The following is an 18,604-nucleotide window of genomic DNA, read 5'->3' on the forward strand; positions in this document are numbered from 1 at the left end:
GACTCCCGATATTATGTGCTTTAATTATGATAATAACATAACCGCGTAAACTTAAAACAATTTATAACACTAGACTTATTCATTATTCGTAGTAGGTATACTTCTAGTACTTACTTATAAAAACATCGTACGAAACTTTTTATCTTAAAACTTTCTCTTCTACATAAAAAACTTATTAAGTAGGTAGGTACACACATTTAGTGTCTGGAGTGTGTTTATCTTGTTGTTACAATTGCTTTTGTTTTATTAAAGTTTAAACAATTCGCTCTATTGGCCATATTGTTAGAACTCATAAAGAAAACGTCCGAGTTAGGTATTCTTATAACGTCGAGTGGCGTGGCCCGTGTCGTTTCATTCCCGCCGCAGACAGGGGCGTACCGTCGCGCCGCTCCTGGGACACCTATATCTCTCTACAGGGCTCTTTGCTCCGTTTACCGAGAGAATAGTTCCACTATTTTATCTGTTAGTCTAAAATCGGTATTGTTTTTCGATAAATCCGTTTCATTTTTTCAGTGTTAGGTACTAAGTAGTTAGCGTCAGTCATTAAATCGAGCATCATCAACAAAATTGCACCGAAGCGATACGTTAGCGGTGTGTTATTTAGGCGAGTGAGTAATTGGGTTGCACCCTCTCTGGCAGGTGTTAATTGAGGGCCAGGTCCTCTTAGGGAGGGAACACTCACTGTCTTCTGCCGCGATGTTATCACTTCTGCCCACCCTAACACGTGTGTGCTGTAAGTACAATGCGAGACCTTTGTTGCAAAGTTGAGTGTCCTTGTAATAACAATAGTAGGTATGTAAATAACCTGTCCACGGCGGGGTAAAAAAAAATGTTTTAATATTTTTATTTCATTTCCTTTGCATTTTAGGGTCAATAAGCGATTTAATATATCACATGTTATAAAAGCATGTTATTTGCTTCAGTAATCGACGTCCTATTTACTCTGAATCTGTTGCTCTGCTATAAACTCAACAAGGAAAACATAAATAAATAATCGTAAATACTTATGAATATATTGAAGTTTAAAAATAGCTCTCACCTTTATTACATGTCGATTTGTAATGAATATAAAGCACCCACCTCGCGGTTGTTTGTTAAATTCGTATTAAAAATACAAGGCAACAAACTTTATACAAATGTAAGAAAAATCGACGCGCTCTAAAAAGTATGAAACAAGAAAATATTTCTCTTAAATTCTTCCAAATAGTGATTTGTTTCATACTTTTTAGAGCGCGATTTTTCCATAGTCAAGCTTTACTGATTTTTTTTTTTTTTATCTTATTTATTAATATCACGTGCTTTCATTGTGTATTTTATGCAACATTTGGAGATACAATCTATCAAGATCATGTCTTACCTATCAAGAGCCGTTAATATTATCAATTCAACATAATTATCGATTAAATTCAAGCAAATCCGCGAGTAATAGCTAGTAGTAATATGTACATATTTGAAATATGCAAATTAAGCCCTTTCTTTTGATACCCAACAAAATACCATTGGATAAAATAAATGTTTTCGTCCGTTTATTCTCCTCTAGAGTGCGCCGCGTTGAATTTAGCGTGACGTAGCCTATAACCACCGGATAATCCAGATGTTTCGAGTGACGCTCTGACAGGTGGTATGGAAGTTAGGTGGGAACAGACGTGCATTACGTGCTACATACATAACGCGCAGACACAACTCTCCTTTTTGCTTCGCCGCATTCGGGTAAAAATAATTTATGAATTTTTTAGCAACCTTTTCTAACCTTATTAACGTACAACGAGACCAGAGAAATTACCCCAAATTCTTTGAAAAATATCCTTATTATCCTTTGTCTATAAGGACATTTTAAATAGTAGCTCTCTACTCTTCAGCATCTAATTAAATATGGCAAGATTTGTATAAAACTGCGCTATAGCTGACATACGCAGAACCCTCAAATGTCAGGTTTTAAAAAATCTACATAAATTACAACAAAAACAAATACACAGATCTTTTGTGGTTTGTGCGGCAACTGGCACCGCGTACAGTTCGCTATGAAAATATACTTTATTTAACTCTTTATAAACCCCGTTGGCATACCTACACACTCGATCACTGTCAGATCGGTAACACTCACTTGACACAGTGTTCTCACCTCCCCTGCCTACCCCGCTGCTCCACACGTCCATTGTTAATTACTTCACAACATTCCCCACTCGAACGAAATCACTCTGTTTTACAACCGCGACAACGCGACAACTTTGTCGAGAACAATTCAACATTTCATTTGATTTGAAGGACGTGTTAAACTGGCGGTCTCGCGGCGCGGGCAATACACATTACACATTAAAACTTGAGTCAGAGACCCGGAACGTGTTGAAAGTTAGTACAATTGTGTATCTAGTACCTATAAAGTAACACTGAAATAAACGAATTAGAATATACAGGGTGGCCCAGAGGATCAAAATGAAAAATTAGATAGAGGTACCCATTGGCTACCAGAAATACCACCATATATTATGTTCAGCGATTATTTACGGTTTAGTAGATATGACTCATTTTGTACCTTATCAAGATTTTCTACCTTACTTCAGAAATCATAATTTTGTCACTATCCCTTTCTTATTAATTATTTTATTTCACTTCATACCTATTCCTAAGGAAGTACACCATTAGGTCAAGAAAATAACAGCCAAATCAAAGATAAAAATGTTTTTATTGGAAGCCAAAGTTAGATTTTGACCAAAATTGTTACAGTTGTTAAAACTTTGCCGAAGTGTACTTAGAAACGCACTTAGTCGTGGACCCTGAAAGTATTTCTAAAACCTGCTCCATTTAACATTGTCATACATTGTAACTGTTTTTTTCTAACGATCTTAAAGGAGTTCAATGACACATTTCACTAAAAAAAAATGTAGATACTACCTCCACAGAATAAGTAGATAATCTTATTAATAATAGACACAACTTAAAGACTTAAAGCTAGCTGTAATGCAGGCGTGTTCTAATCCCTGCAGTAAATAGTGCTCTTGACTTAGTACAGCTTATTAATGACTTGCTTTTGTATCGTATTAAACCAACGAGAGAAGTATGCGAGGGCCGCGCGCACTCGCCGAGAGCCGACGTGGGTATACTTACACGAGACTTATAAAATGATAATAGAGCTGCAGAAAGCGAACTAGTTCTCGACGAGATAGTCACAAAAATAAAAACAAAAAGATAAGGATTCTAATCCGAAATACGTTTTCTTAGAGGTGAGAACAAGTCACGTTCCTTTTGCTCTTTTTAATTTGATTTTAAGTTTACAATAAAAGCGGTTGGTCTGAAATATCTTTCGCTAATTAACTGTGCTTAATACTAGGATATTAAAAGTTTGTCTCCCGACAACTTGATCCGTCAAGGCCCTCTCTTATAAACTTGCTGAATTATTCTCCGCGTTATATACCGCATTACTTATAATAATACTTTTACGTCACGCTAAAATGTGTAGGTAATATAATTTTAATACGTTTTACACTGGTCTTCTTCTATCGTGTAAGTTGTGACTTGGATTACGAACCTCAACAACCCTGGTGACAGGGTTAATATTGAGTCGCCAAAGGCCCCTGACATAACTCACGTTACGACTGCATACACACCCACACACACACTGGTTAAGTACTGTTACCAGCTTTAGAATATAATAATATAAAATAATAACTTACACGCACTCTTTTGCGGGACAAAATAAAGCTGTTTTGGAGTGACATGAATTCCACGTTAGATATATATATCTACGAGAATATATCACTCCAAAATACATTATGTAAAAACGTTCCCCTAATGTCATCAACGGGTGATAAATATGACTTCCTATTCGTCTCCTGTTCAACGCTAATGTAGGTGAATAAATCTATAAATCTCAAGAATGTGATGTGGGTAGAGGGAAGCAGGTCGTTATTGTCGCCGCCATTACCGGCGGCGCGACACCGCTGAGCCGCCACCGCGTGCCGCTGGCGGTGGCGGTCGGCAGTCGGCCGCAACTGTTTATTTACATAACGCGCGTTTGATGGGAAAACAACGTGAGAGGGGCGAGGGGGCGCCGGCGGGGAGCTGACTACGTGCGAGCACAGTATCAAGACAATAAATACACGTTTGGCCCAAGCATGAGATCTGAGCGTTGGATTGCACTCTTGTAAATGAACTACCTAGGAATTTGAAATAAGTTATCATACTGTCCTATTTACTTTTGATACTGTTGATCTACTTACTTCTTCAGCGCTTAATATTAAACACAATATTAAAAGGGCGTTATTTTACTACTCCTTTTTTAACGAGTCATACTTACTGTTTACTTAGACGCGATGTCGACTTAGCGAGGCAGTTACGTACCTTAATCACGACCTCATTACTTAGGAACAAAAGGACAAGCAAGAGTCACAAAAAGTTTTGATGTATCACCAAAATATTTAAATGATCCAAACTTCGTATAATCCGGCTGCAAAATGTAAGTATAATATTTTTCTTCACGCTGATGAAATATAAGGGATTAAAGGCGAAAGCCCATTTTATCTTTTCAGTTAGTAGCTCTTTGTTCTATTTTTTTTTCCTGCTATATAAAAGTAAATCAAGGATCCGCAGCGCGTGGAATAACATAATAAAGTGGAAATGATCAGCTTTTGGCAGACACGAGCCCCCGCGTCGCCCCGCGTCGCGCCGATAAGAAGTCTCCACTCTCCCGTCGGTGTGGCGACATCCCACAGACCATCACATCGACAGCGACTCCTTCAGATACAACTGAAACACAATTATTTCCCACTTCGCCCATGATTCGCAACTTAGATTAACGTAATCTCATTCACCATAAATTCTCCTTGATTTATTGCTGAGTCTTAGATCGGATTAAAATTTGCATTTAATTTCCCAATATTTAGAGCTTGTTTAGTGGTGAGGCCACGCCCATAGAATTCCAATGACAATTTTAATACGGTAGGTATGTTTAAGGAATGGGAGAGAACAAATTAAAATTTATAGAGACTCATGATAAATATTTGTTGTTTGATAAGGATTTTCGTTTTCCTATTAAAATTAATACGCTTTGTCGTGTATGATTTAAGCAGTCCTAAAGATGAGATGAGGAAGTGGGAGTAATCCGTCGAAAGCCAGCTTTTTCCGGATTACCGAGCCGCCGTGACTCGGATTTGTTGCTGTGATGATGTGCAGCGCGAGTGTATGGTGCTTTTATAATTTTATTTAAAATTTACCCGCGGCTTCGCTCGCGTTAAATTCGGGGTAACATGGTTCTCGTTTTCTGATTTAGACTGAAGTAACAGAATCTAAATCCAAAACCTGAGCGATTGCCGTATTATAAAGTCCAGGAATATTATAAATGTAAACTAAATGAATTCATCCAATCCGAAAATTAACGGTGAAACCGAATCCGAAACTGAGTTTGTTTTCTGAAATCGGAAAACCAAACCGGAAATCGAAAAAGCAAAGTAGTTTTTCCCGATAATCGACTGTATATCGATTAATGTTCGATTATTTTCTAAGCCCCCAAAAATCGATATTCTTATCGATTGTAGAATAATCGCAATACTTTTGATTAAATCAATTAAATAGCTATAATCGATTATATTGAGCGATTTGGAGATCCGGGTCAAATTTCCGATGGCGACATTATTGAAATCATTTTGTGAGACTGTCCTTTGTTTGGTAAATACGTTGTAGGCTAAAATTAACTGATTGTCTGAAAAAAATATTCCGTGCCTCGGAAGGCACATTAAGCCGTTGGTCGCAGCTCTTAGCCGTAAGAACACCTCCACCAACCCGCAGTGGAGCAGCGTCGTGGAATATGCTCTATACTCTGTACCCCCTCCGGTTGATTGAGGGGAGGCGGAGATTTAAAAAAAAATAAGGCAGGTATTTTTCGTTGGTAACAAAGAATCCGTGTACCAATATTTAGCTTCTTATCATGAAATCTGCGGAAAGACCCATATAAAATTTTACTGATTTTTAGTCACAAATGGCCAGTTTACCAATTTTTAGCTTCCTTCCTTGAAAATTGCGGCATGCTCCATAAAACTTCCCCCCCCCCCCTTTAGGGAAGTGGGGGTTAGAAAGAGACAAAAAAATGTGTATCTCACTCTCCATCTCTCCAACTATCTCCACTTAAAAAATCACGTCAATTTGTCGCTCCGTTTTGCCGTGAAAGACGTACAAACAAACAGACACACACACTTTCACATGTATAATATTAGTATAGATAGTTACTACTATACTAACGGACGGACTTACACTACCTTCTTATTGCTTAATACAACATTATCTAAAATTACCTATGCCTACATAAACAGCCTGTGTATACGTCCCTCTGCTGGGCACAAACCTCCCCTCAATCAACTGGAGCGGGCAAGGCTTCCACAGATTATAATTTCATCTACCAGGCGGTATTGTCGTTTAAATAAGTTTAAAGCTCTCACGCAATGAGAATTATAAATGTCACGCTTCGAAATTGTGTTTAATATTCAGTAGTGAATTTCATTGGTGTTAAGTGAGTTTCACAAAATATATAATTTACTATGAGTATGTTTTGCAGAAAAATGCGAAAGTGGGCCAGAGCCACGACACATCAGAAAATGATTATCATTATCAGTCATACTTTGTATTGAATACTTAAGATCTATGCCGGATATGAGCCAGAGAAGTAATGAAGAAACAGTTGATGGAGTATCGAATTCTTCGAGATACTTACCAACTTGAACAACAACGCATGGTTTTTCTTTACTGTGCTTCACCAGAGAGGTTAAAATTCAAAAGTAGAGAACGCTTGAAGGCATTAGAACCACTCGCCGTTACATTCGATACGTAATGATACTAGTTTACTGTCGCCACCGGTCATATCGTTCGCTACAAATTGCGATCACTCCACATAACGACCTCTAGAGACCGCTGTAGTGGTAGGTATCATCATATTATCGCGGGCACCTAGACGGCACTTATACGGCAGACGCTCGGTGTAGGACCCGCCAGTTAATGGGATAATTAACAGAATTAGGACGATGAGTAAATGCTACACCGGCAATAAAGTGGAGACTACTGCTGAGGCTGGTCGGCTAACGTAGTTAGCTGGTCCGCTGACGCGACGGCTGTGATTAGTTTAGGGCAGACCAACCTGGCCCTCCTGAATACTTGATGGGCGCCACCTGGCGGCAAGGACGGCTCGTGTCATTACTACCGTCGGGTGATGTGAGGGGATTTTACATGAAAAAGCGTTTAAATTATGATTTTTCTATTGGTTCCAAAATTAAATATGATTGATGTTAGAGCTACACAAATAAATTACTCTTAATATAAGCTGATACCTGAAGATAAATTATGCCACAGTTACCAGTTGCTTGGGTACGGATGAATTATTAGCACCAGTTGATCACTGTACCACTTACTTTCGAAGTTTGATTTATGACCGGATAAGTTCGCAACAAAAGTTGCTACTAAAAACTAATTATCAACCCAATTCATAATTAATTTCAAATTTATGTAGATATAAGAATGTCTATTAAATGGCAATTATTAATTAATGATCGTTAAGTCAGTTAATGTTACGATGTAAGTACATTTCATTTTCAATTTGAAAGAGAATTCGAAAGCCGCGGTTGTATTGCAGGCAACCAATCGTCAAAGTGTATCGTGCACGTGTGCGAGTGTGCCAGTAAGCGTGTTAGTGCGTCAAAGTGGCGCAAATCACCGCAGCGTGAAATTGAAACGATGCGCTCAGTTCACAGCCGCAGCTGATCAGCGGGACAAACGGGACACGCGGCGGCCGCTTGCGGGACCGCCGCCGCCTGCGTGACGTCACCTCATTGATACACTCCAATTTTCGCCTGACCCTGGCTTTACCTGCATTTCTCAATGTTCACTTAATGTAAATTACGCCTGTTTGGCTCTTAACACGGATAATTCGGAATGCTGTTTTACAATATAATTAAACACATACATAAACAGCCTATATACGTCCCACTGCTGGGCACAGGCCTCCCCTCAATCAACCGTAGGGGGTAGGGGGCATACTCCACCACGCTGCTCCAATGCGGGTTGGTGGAGGTGAATATAATTAAACAAATTTAATGAAAATCACAAATCATGATCGTTTAATTTATGAAACTATTACCAATACCAGATATAGTAAACAAGGGTATCGTATAGACCGACGAGTTTGCCCCCCAGAGATGCTTCCAACAAAGTCATTAGGTAACAATGTCAGCAAACCTCCCTCTCCTACACTCGCCAGACGTTTAATATATCCCTTTGTAGATACCTGGAACGACAAAATTATATTAAGGGAATAAAATATTACGACTGAAGATTAAAAGCTTTGGTTTCTATTTCCACTCTGCTCCTTGTTTCTTTCAAGAAACGCTCCGAGCGAGAGACAGTTGCCAGCGAACTGTCGGCGACAGAAAGAAAGTCCTACCGGGAACGTCTCGGACCGATCCATTTGTCTCAAAAAGTAGCGAATCCGCATAAAAAGTTAAGTACAGTAAAAAATAATCCAAAAGCAATAAAAGGGACTAGTCGTTTATAATGAAGTGTTCGAGTGCCAATGATAGCGAACACTTAATTAAATTTTATTCGGAAATTCCGCGCGTGTCTCGGCCGCCCGCCCGGCCGCTGCCAGGAGGTACCTACTACATAATTGTATTTTATTCTAACGACAATGGTCGGAGTATGTTGATCCAGATATACAATTTACACACACTTAAAAGTATTAAATGGTATTATATGACACACCCGCAAATTGTCCGGCGTACTGAAAGTCGTGTACTTAGGTACTTTGTGTAGAGTAGACAATGGCCGCCGCAATCTCTGTTGCGGCACAGCTTGCATATATTAATGCTTCCACAGTGAGGGATATTCCCATTTATTGCAAGTTTTATCAAGCTTAGTGCCTCGGTGAAGCTCTTCATAGATCTGTCGACGGGTTCAGCGTGTTACAATGTTCATATTGCGACGTGCATTTTTGCGATGATTTTCCCTTTGTCTATTTCGGATGGGATGGATAGGGATTTTCGTAAACCTCAGGTCGCTGGTCTGTAAGCGCACTTAGTACGCGTGTGTGAGCGTTATGTTTGGCTTATAAACACTAGAAAATGTAAATCGCGGACGTGAAAACTAAAACTCTAGTATTAGAATGGCTAACGAGGCACGAGTCAGACATGATTTCATATAAAAGTGAATTTTACGGAACGTGCGTTATTGCCTTAACTGGGCCGTACAACTGTAACATATTGAAAGGTAGGGTTATTTTTTGCGCAACGTTTTTCTTTTTTATATAAGCTTGTTAGTATTGCCGTAGCAATATGAAACGACTCATGAATATTACTGTAGTTTTTACTGGTTGTTGTAACGAGGCATTTACTGCGGGTCGTTTGTTGCGAAGTTATATTTATGTATTTATGTAAATATTCTTGAAGCCGCTGGAGCGGAAACTATTAAAAGTTTTGAGTTTAAACGACGAGTGGAGGTTGTTACAGCCCTCGCAAGTGCGCCCGCGCCGGGCGCTAGGCGGCGGTGTCATTGTCTGGACGGCAGGAAGTCAACCCTCGCCTCCTCCCGTTCCCTATTAAGTCCCTCTCGCCGCCTCTCACCTGCTGCGCTGTAGCGGTGATTAGACGCCCTCCGATACGCCCATGGAAAATAAAGGCTAATAACTATGAAGTGTAATCTGCAGGATTATAATATTACATTACTCTGTTGTTCACAAAGGCTCTCGACTGACTGTAAAGTCAGTGTAATCATATTAGGTAGTAATAAGTAACTATAATGTAGTAGCGTGATTACGTTCTTACTGCGCATCTACTTTAACTAAATATTTACTTTAAAGATAAATGTTGTTAGATTATGTATCAGAATTTATTACAAAATAATGTTCAAATTGTATTTAATATCAGACTGGTTTCACAACAAGTTGTGTAGTATTGAACACAGCGCCATCTCGCCTTGTTCGATGGAAGGTCCGTGAGCATCGACTTGCTATCGTTGGGCGATTTATATAGTCCTGCGCCTGCGAGCTGCCGCATTCCCCAGACAGCGCTCCGCCGAGCGGGTGTGTCCACACCTTCGATTTTTAGTGTGAATTTCGGGTGAGAATTTGTCTTTATAATGCGTTATAGCATTTTAATCGTAATTATCAGTGTCGATATATGTTGTCATTGTTTTTCTTTTAGGCGGTTTATAAGCGTGTGACCGGTGGCCCGCAACTCCGTCGCACGCGCCGCCAAATCTTCGTAAATTTTTATTCTGGTAAGTAAGTTATACATTTCTGTCATCTGTCGTGACTCGTGAGTGTTAGTGTTTGCGGTCAGGATTCTAATGTGCGATTTGTTCCGAATAGGTGTGGTTTTGGTGTCCGTGGCGTGGACACGTTGCTCCGCCATTTTGTCCCAGCGTCGTGGCATCGACGTCATCGTACGTTGGCCGCATACGTGGCTTCTCGACCTCCGACAGGTGAGTCTTTTTATACGATTTTGGGGAGTTAGTTAGGTTGTGCCTCCGCCCCTAGAGGTTTGATTTACCCCTGTGCGTTTTGTCCACAGGAGGTGTTTTGCGAAGGTGTTTTGTGACGGCTGTTTTACGAAGGCTGTTCTGTTCTATGACGGGTGTTTTGTACAGCTGTTCTGCTACTGCTACAGCTACAGCTTATTGGTAGCTGCTTCTAGTCGGCTCGGCTTCCTTCCCGCCGCCGAGGGCAAACGAGCTAGGGAGGTTTTTATAATACCTTTCTTATTTTTTTTTAATAATGCTTAACGAATGACCAGTGGCCTTGAATACCTGGAATGTACCCTTAGGATTTAAAAGTTCCAAATACCTACTTATATTTTTGTGTAACTTTGGTTTTCTTAGTGATTAATAAATTTGAGTAAACCCATTTGCTTATTTCTTATTTCATCAATCCACTTTCTTCTTCTTCATCATCATCTTCTATCATTAAATTATAAACATTACATGGCACTACACAATACTGCACTCAGCCACTAATTCAATCTGTACTTCTCAGTCCACTCTCGTGACCCGAAATTGTATTTAGCTTTAGTTCGTTTAACTTAGTTTCGGGTAAACAGATAAACTCCGTTCGGTACATTATTGTGGAGGTTTGTTTACCGAAACATTTAACCGGAGTCAGTGACACAGTTCAGTGCGTGGTAGCGGAGGCGGAGGCGCGGGCGGCGGCGGAGGCGCGCGGGCGCTGGCTGAACCGTACTTCCAACTGTGAGGCCGTGAAACTGGAAAAATACAAAGAGGTTCATAAAAGCCATGCGAACTTTAAAATAATAATTGTCTACAAATTCGCTTTTAGCTTTTTTAGCGAACATACTTCACTGGCTTGAATTTAACGCTTGACTTAGATTCTTAGATTTAAACATAGAATTATTACCAAGCAAATAGCTCCGTAACTGTCGAGAGTCCCGACAACCGATCCAGTCCCGACAGTGCGAGCTCGTAAAACCTCGCTGATGTGACGGCATTCAATAAGTCGGGACGTTACTGCAGCCTTAGCTTATTGAAACCGCCGCCACGTGCCAAATTGACACTTACTGCGAATATAATACCGTCTACATTTAAAAAAACTTAGACTGAATTCATACTAAGCCCTAGTTTTAAATGTGACTTTAATTCGAAGACAGTACAGTGGATTTTCCGAGAGAGAATAAAGATAGTCCGCAGCGACTGGTCGCGAGAGTAACGCCCGCGGCGCGCCGGCCGCGCCGGGTCGGGGCCCGCTGCACGCGTCCGCTCCACCCTTCTACACACTGCTGCCATCTTCACAATCACATTACATAAATTGACTTATCAACCCATCTAATATTCAGCCAATACAATTATTACCTTTCCGTTCACTTACGGATAATAACATTACATCCCGGTGAATTTCCACTGTTGTCAACTAGGCCGGCGATTATTACAGAGTTGCTCAATATTTAAATAGTACCTACAAAAGATATTAAAATGTTCTCGTAATATAACTCAAGATATTTTTTGAAAGTAATTGGAATTATAAAGCAGCAGAAAATGTTTCTAGGCTAATATTTAACTTACCTACTTGGTTTCTTACAATTTTATTGGTAACGGATGCCCGTTTCGTTGGATGCGCGGTCACTGCCGTGTTAAACCATACAGGTCATGTCTTCACATTTCAATACTTTATAGCTGGACAGTCCCCGCGACAGATACTGAGAAAATATTACTAGGAATATGTCAGGCAGTTGTCACGTCACACACGGCCCGCGACGCGACTGTTTGAAATGCTATTACAGCACATTGCCAGTGACAGTCAGGCGACAGTCGAGCAACAGCTAGTGACACATTTTCTTCTAACTGTGCCTGCCTGCGATATTTAATTATATGATTTTGACATGATTTTGTGACTGAACTTGTTATTTTCAATCTATCTCTGACAACAGTTCCGCGATAGATAAAGTTCATAGCTACATATTAAGAAACAATTAAATCAAATATTAGCCGACGATATAGGGTCCGTGTATGCATATTCGCGCGTCAGTTGATTGCTCTCGTGCAGATAGCATTGTCCTGATGTTTGTCGGGTTTATCTGCGATAGCGGCTAGTGCCAGTCCGGCGCAGTGTACGGCGCTCTACGGTTGTAGCTGGCGAGCATCGCGCGTCCAACGAGCCTCAACAGCCTGTCTGCTTGTGGTATTAGAATAAACAAGTGACAAACAAACTTTTCAAAGTGACTTTTTTCCCATTCAATATGTAGGTACATAATTTCCATTCAATTTTTTAAATATAAAATAAACCTTTTAAAATAAATATTTTATTCAACTAAAAAGGTAGGTTAACAATCTTTATTCAAGAGTTATGAAGATAAATAATATTGCTCAACTTTAATTTCTACAGCATCGGTTATAAAAATAGCTTCTTATATAATATAAAACATCACCCGATTTGGCGAGGGTCTACATCCCGGCCCAGCTCGCTCGCGGGATGAAGAATTATGGCGCGGGAATTATGAGGGAAGTTATTTTACGCACATTTTGGCAGCAACCGAGAAAAATAGGAAGCGCGGGAGAGTGGGCACACCGCGCGGCTCACACGACGAGCGGCAATTTGCAGCACACTGCTGTATAACGCGGCGATAAAGTCTCGATTGCTACTTCATGGAGATAAATAATCTGCTTTAAAAGTTCCGTCTCTTCTCATGTGTTGTCACCAATTACGAGTTCTTGTGTGTATATTATATTTATCATAAGTACTTAATTCCCAAATCCCCGGGAAATGCTTTTTCGGAGGTATGTAACCTAACCTGTATCGGGCTGGTTTTCCCTTCGCGGGTTGGAAGGTCAGACAGGCAGTCACTTCTGTAAAAAACTGGACCTGTCACATCTTCAGGTTAAGTAAGTGGACTTAAATGGATTTAAGTTGACAGAAAGTGACTGTGACTTTGCGGCCTACAGTGGACCAAGCTTCCTCTTGCTTCCTTGCGGACCTAAGCCACTATACTTAGTTTTGTGTGGATAGGTGGAATGATACGGGGGAGTATATTAGATCAATGACGTATGCGGATCGTAAACTCGGCCGGGACTGGCTCGCGGGAAAATGTTTATACATTCCGTATCCTTTTTATTTATTTACCTTGACCTAGCCGCCAATACGTGTTTTAAAAAGACGATATTTGCAATAAATTAGTAGTATTTCTTTTTGCAAGCAATTTCATAAATAACATGATGGAGTGCAGACTCGCCGGTACCAATAGAATGTAGTCGTGCGTCATAGCGCTGTGTAATGAATGTTTTGTTTTGTTTGTTGCAGATGCAGTAATGAGACTTCGTACGGACCGTAAACGCAGGTAACTACAAGATTTCATTCATTTTCTAAACCCCACGTCCGTTTGTATCGTCTAAATGTTATTATATTATACCATAGAGAAGGAAAACAGGACCATAGTGAATGTAGGGCAGGCAGCCCGTTACGAATTCAATAAGCCCTACACTGGAGCGGCCGCGTGGAATCACCTATTTATGGCGCGGAACACATCACTGTAGCCTATTTCCCGCGCCCGCAGCCCTCGACTACCCCAGTTTAGCTGTTGTTGTCCTAAAAACTCACTCGATGGCAGCAAAATCCACCAGCGACATTTTCGCTGCATTTATATTTCGCTTATTGCTCAACCGTCGCCGGCGCCGTGTACCCACTTACCTGTAAATGTGAATAAAATGCGAGCTCTACGTCGTCAGCTGTCGCCGAAGGAATAGTAAATGCGATCGCAGGGATGCCGCGGTGCAAGCAGGCAGCAAAGTAAACAGGCACCCGCAGACGCCGCAAACATCGCGACACCTCCATATAAAACTGTTTGGTAGTTTTAGCTCTAGTTTGATATAGCATAAAAAACAATTCTGTATTAGTTGTATAAACTTATCAATTATTACTTCCTCTCCCGCACGGATTACGTTCCAAGAGCGGGATTGATTGTCGTGATCATGAATATTTCAGCGAGTTGTATTAGTCCGCCCACAGTTTGAGGACAGGATGACCTTTGGCTCTCCATATTTCTTATATACTTCTCCGTATGTTGGCCGCTCACAAAACACCAGCAGTGTGTAAACATCCTCGCGCCACGCAACCGCCCCCTGCCCCCCGCCGCGCCCCTCGCTGCACCTCTGAATATTTAAGCAATAAGTGTCTGGTTAAAAGGAGATACCTATATCTCTCTGCCAGACACTGTCAGAGACAAAGGCTTTCGTTCTCAGTTTTAGGTTTCCTTCCGACGCAAAACTTACGTCTTAACAGTACTGGAGGTGGATAGTTGCTGAATATTATTTCAGTATTACTTACTATTTACGTATAATATTATCAACATGTCTAAAAATTGCTTTCACATCAGTATCAGTAGCAGTTAGTATGAGTAAACCTTCCACGAAGTGCTATAAACGGAAATATTCTATTTTAAGTTAGGTGTACCTTTACCTTTAAATGAAGGCTTACAAAATTTTAATTTAGAGTTTCTGTTTTCCCGGAAGGTAAGTATACCTGGGAGCCGCAGTCGGACACACGACGCCACTGCACACGTGGCTGGGTACAAGCCGGTCCGCCGCCGCTGTACACAGCATTATGTTGTGGCTGCGTGTCATTTATCATCGCAGCGGCTAAAATTCACACGAATAGTTTATTTAATTGTGGAAAAGTTAAATTTTCTACGAAATGCGAATGTACGTACGTAACGTAGGTGTTACGCTATAAAACGTACTTATCGACAAGTTCATTGGGCTGATTTTATTGCACCACCGAGGTGAAATCTGGTACTTGAGTTGGGTAGGTACGTCGAATTTATTTTTATATTATCTATTATTATCGTGCTAAAAGATACCGCCAAGACATTATTCGGCAAAAGATAATAAGCCTGTGATTCTGATAATGTATTTTATCAAAAAATCTCTACCTAAATTGGTACACAAAAATAATCTCACACGTGATACTATTTGAATATTATGTTATATTAGATCAAGAACGAGTAATAGTATCATTTAGAAGAAATAATGTCATCATCATTGGTGCCGGAACAGTATATGTATTTACGTGTGCACGCGCACTCAGTAAAGCTTAGTGTACTACGCAAAAACACTTAGCAGCCACTGCCGCAATAACAAACACATCGCATTTCGGGTGTACATAAGTACCTATCTATATTTTTACCTAAAAAAGTATACTCTAAAGTGACGTCGTTAATTCCCAAAGGAGTAAAGCCACAACTCATCAATAAGTAGTAGACCAGCAGTCATTGTTGATATTGTTCTTCAAATATTAGTACAAAACAACGAAGATAAATCGCACAAAATATTTTCCAAGCAGTAAGTGCGTCACATTATCGGTATAACCCGTGAACCTTTTAGAAGTTAAATCAAACTGCACGAGCCGTGAATTTGCTAAAAGATTTCAAAATATTTGTTTCGTTTCAGGTCTCCCGCTCGACGCCCCGCTGCACGCACACACACACATCTGCAAATAATTGTTGACAATCACAAAATGTAAGTATAAGTACAGATCCTTTTCGCAGACAACATCTTTTGTAAACATACGTACTTACATATTGTATACGTATTTACGCTCTTAGCTGTAATGCTATTTACTTACGACAAATCTTTTTTCATTAAAATGGCAGCCGCACTTTGGAAATGCCACATTCTCGTTATGTTGTTTTTAATTCGAGTAATTTGGATCAGATTGCTGTTACATTAGATGTAGGCGAATGTATATAAAACATCCACTTATTAATCAAAAATTAACATGGCCTCCTGCAATATTATCACTCACTATACTGATTACGTGTCCTTTGTTAAACATTATAGGAGCTCCCATTGACAAATTTATCTAGTAACCTTGTAATTATGGTGATTATTTCTATATGTGATCCCCTTGACCTATGTCAACAAAACACTGTGACAGCGGAAACATAATTGGTTGCAGGTAAATAGTGTGGCGGAGGGTGTCGCGGCCGCTGCAGCGAGGATGGCGCTCGAGGAGATGGAGATGTACGGCGCGCCGTGGAATGCGAGCGCGTTCGCGTACGACGAGAACGGCACGTACAACGGCACGTTCGAGAACTGCCCCAACGTGAACCTGCCCGTGGTGTACGTGGTGACGCAGGTGCTGTACGCGCTGGTGTGCGTGGTGGGGCTGCTGGGCAACACGCTCGTCATCTACGTCGTGCTGCGCTACTCCAAGATGCAGACCGTCACCAACATGTACATCGTTAACCTGGCCATCGCCGACGAGTGCTTCCTCATCGGCATCCCCTTCCTCATCGTCACGATGTCGCTGCGCTCGTGGCCCTTCGGTAGCTTCATGTGCAAGGCGTACATGATTTCGACCGGGATCAACCAGTTCACTAGCAGCATCTTCCTGTGCATCATGAGCGCGGACCGCTACATCGCAGTGTGCCACCCCATCGCGGCGCCGCGCCTGCGCACGCCGGTCGTGTCGCGCGTGGTCTCCGCCGCCGCCTGGACCGCCTCCGCGCTGGTCATGACGCCCATCTTCATGTACACCACGCTCATCCCGACCGAGAACGGCCTCTCCTGCAACATCGTGTGGCCCGAGCGCGAGTTCAACAAGGGCCAGACCTCTTTCACTCTCTACTCCTTCGCGCTCGGCTTCGCTGCGCCGCTCACGCTCATCTTCGTCTTCTACTGCCTCGTCATACGCAAGCTGAAGACGGTAGGACCGAAGAACAAGTCTAAAGAAAAGAAGAGGTCGCACAGGAAGGTTACCAAACTGGTGCTGACCGTGATTGCCGTGTACGTGCTGTGCTGGCTGCCGTACTGGGCGTTCCAGGTGGCGCTGATCTACTCGCCGCCGACGGAATGCGCGAGCCGCATCACCGTCACCGTGTTCCTGGTGGCCGCCTGCTTCAGCTACAGCAACTCGGCCATGAACCCCATCCTGTACGCGTTCCTCTCGGACAACTTCAAGAAGAGCTTCCTGAAGGCGTGCACGTGCGCCGCCGGCAAGGACGTGAACGCGGCGCTGCACGTCGAGAACAGCGTGATCCCTCGCAAGAAGGGCGGCGGAGCGGCGCGCGCGGCCCTGCGAGCCGGCAGCGAAGCTCGCGCCCCGGCGGCGCCGCGCGGCTCGCGCTCTGACGCGTCCACGGCGCTCACGTCGCGCTCCGCCGCCGCCAGCGAGGCGCTGCCGCTGGAGGCGCGGCCGGCCGCGCTGGCGCCGCTCATAGCGCCCAACGGCGTGTCGCACTCGCGGCTCTGAGTGCGGGCGGCGGCGGCGGCGCCCACGCCCGACGAGGACACGCTCATCGTGTCCATCGACTAGTGAGGCGGCCGCCGCGTGTCGCATGTCGCGGTTCGCCGGCGGGGCGGCGCGCGCGCGATACGAGCCCAGTCGCGCGCGCGCGTCCCCGCCTCGTGATCGTGAAGGACGAGCGCCTATTGTTTCGGTGTCCAAATTGTGAAGTGAGTGGAGTCGATTCGGCTTAGGGTTGTAACAAAGAATTTATTAAAGTGTAGTTTTTTATCGCATAGCGATTGTAAGATTACTGTTTGTATACCGTTAGTTTACGATGTAAAAATGTACATATCGTGTAAATATTCATAAAGTGGTCATAATGTCAAAGTTGTAATAAAATTACGTTCGTCAAGAATACATGTTCATTACATAACTTGTCCCGACCTTAGTCCTCTCTCCGAATATAGTCACTTGACCGGCGAAATATAATAGTAAGTAAGTATATAGGTATCTAGGTAGACGACATAATTATTGTCCTAGCAGAGTTGGGTAAAGTCATTGTTATGTTTAGAACCGAGAGCCTTGACAAATACTAACATTCTTGGTTCAAGAACTCTACGATTTGTAAAGGATTATTTACACAATTACACAAAACATACATAGAAGCCTATGAAAGCAATGGATATTTCAGTAGGAAGCTTTCAAAAGTCAGTTTATCGGAAGCTTAACAAAAACCCTCTTAGCAATATATTGGAAACGTTCCGCATGAAAAGGTGGCATCCATCACATGGCGACATCCCCGGCGACGCGACGCGACGTGACGCGGCGTGACGCGGCGCCTGACCGTGAATATGCGAAAATAAGTACCTATATCTACCTCGTTTTTCACGTCTTTCAGCCGATTGC

The 18,604-nt window shown here is 42.1% G+C and overlaps 1 protein-coding gene across 4 annotated transcripts in view; it reads left to right on the forward strand.

The window, feature by feature from the left end:
• The window catches only part of LOC126367806 (somatostatin receptor type 2-like), a 65,806-nt gene extending 47,693 nt beyond the window's left edge, over positions 1-18,113 (forward strand). The window contains exons 1-4 of one of the 4 annotated variants that reach the window (XM_050011559.1): positions 11,224-11,246; positions 13,775-13,811; positions 15,919-15,987; positions 16,427-18,113. In XM_050011559.1, coding sequence (XP_049867516.1) covers positions 16,469-17,722 — 1,254 coding nt within the window. In that variant the 5' untranslated portion in view covers positions 11,224-11,246; positions 13,775-13,811; positions 15,919-15,987; positions 16,427-16,468 and the 3' untranslated portion in view covers positions 17,723-18,113. Of the gene's footprint in view, positions 1-11,223; positions 11,247-12,502; positions 12,723-13,774; positions 13,812-15,918; positions 15,988-16,426 lie in introns of those variants that run through there. The other 3 variants (XM_050011558.1, XM_050011556.1, XM_050011557.1) reach the window with 3 other exon arrangements.
• Positions 18,114-18,604: the final 491 nt, after the last annotated feature.

The sequence above is a fragment of the Pectinophora gossypiella genome, chromosome 6 (genome assembly GCF_024362695.1).
Source record: "Pectinophora gossypiella chromosome 6, ilPecGoss1.1, whole genome shotgun sequence".
NCBI classification, from domain to species: Eukaryota; Metazoa; Arthropoda; class Insecta; order Lepidoptera; family Gelechiidae; genus Pectinophora; species Pectinophora gossypiella.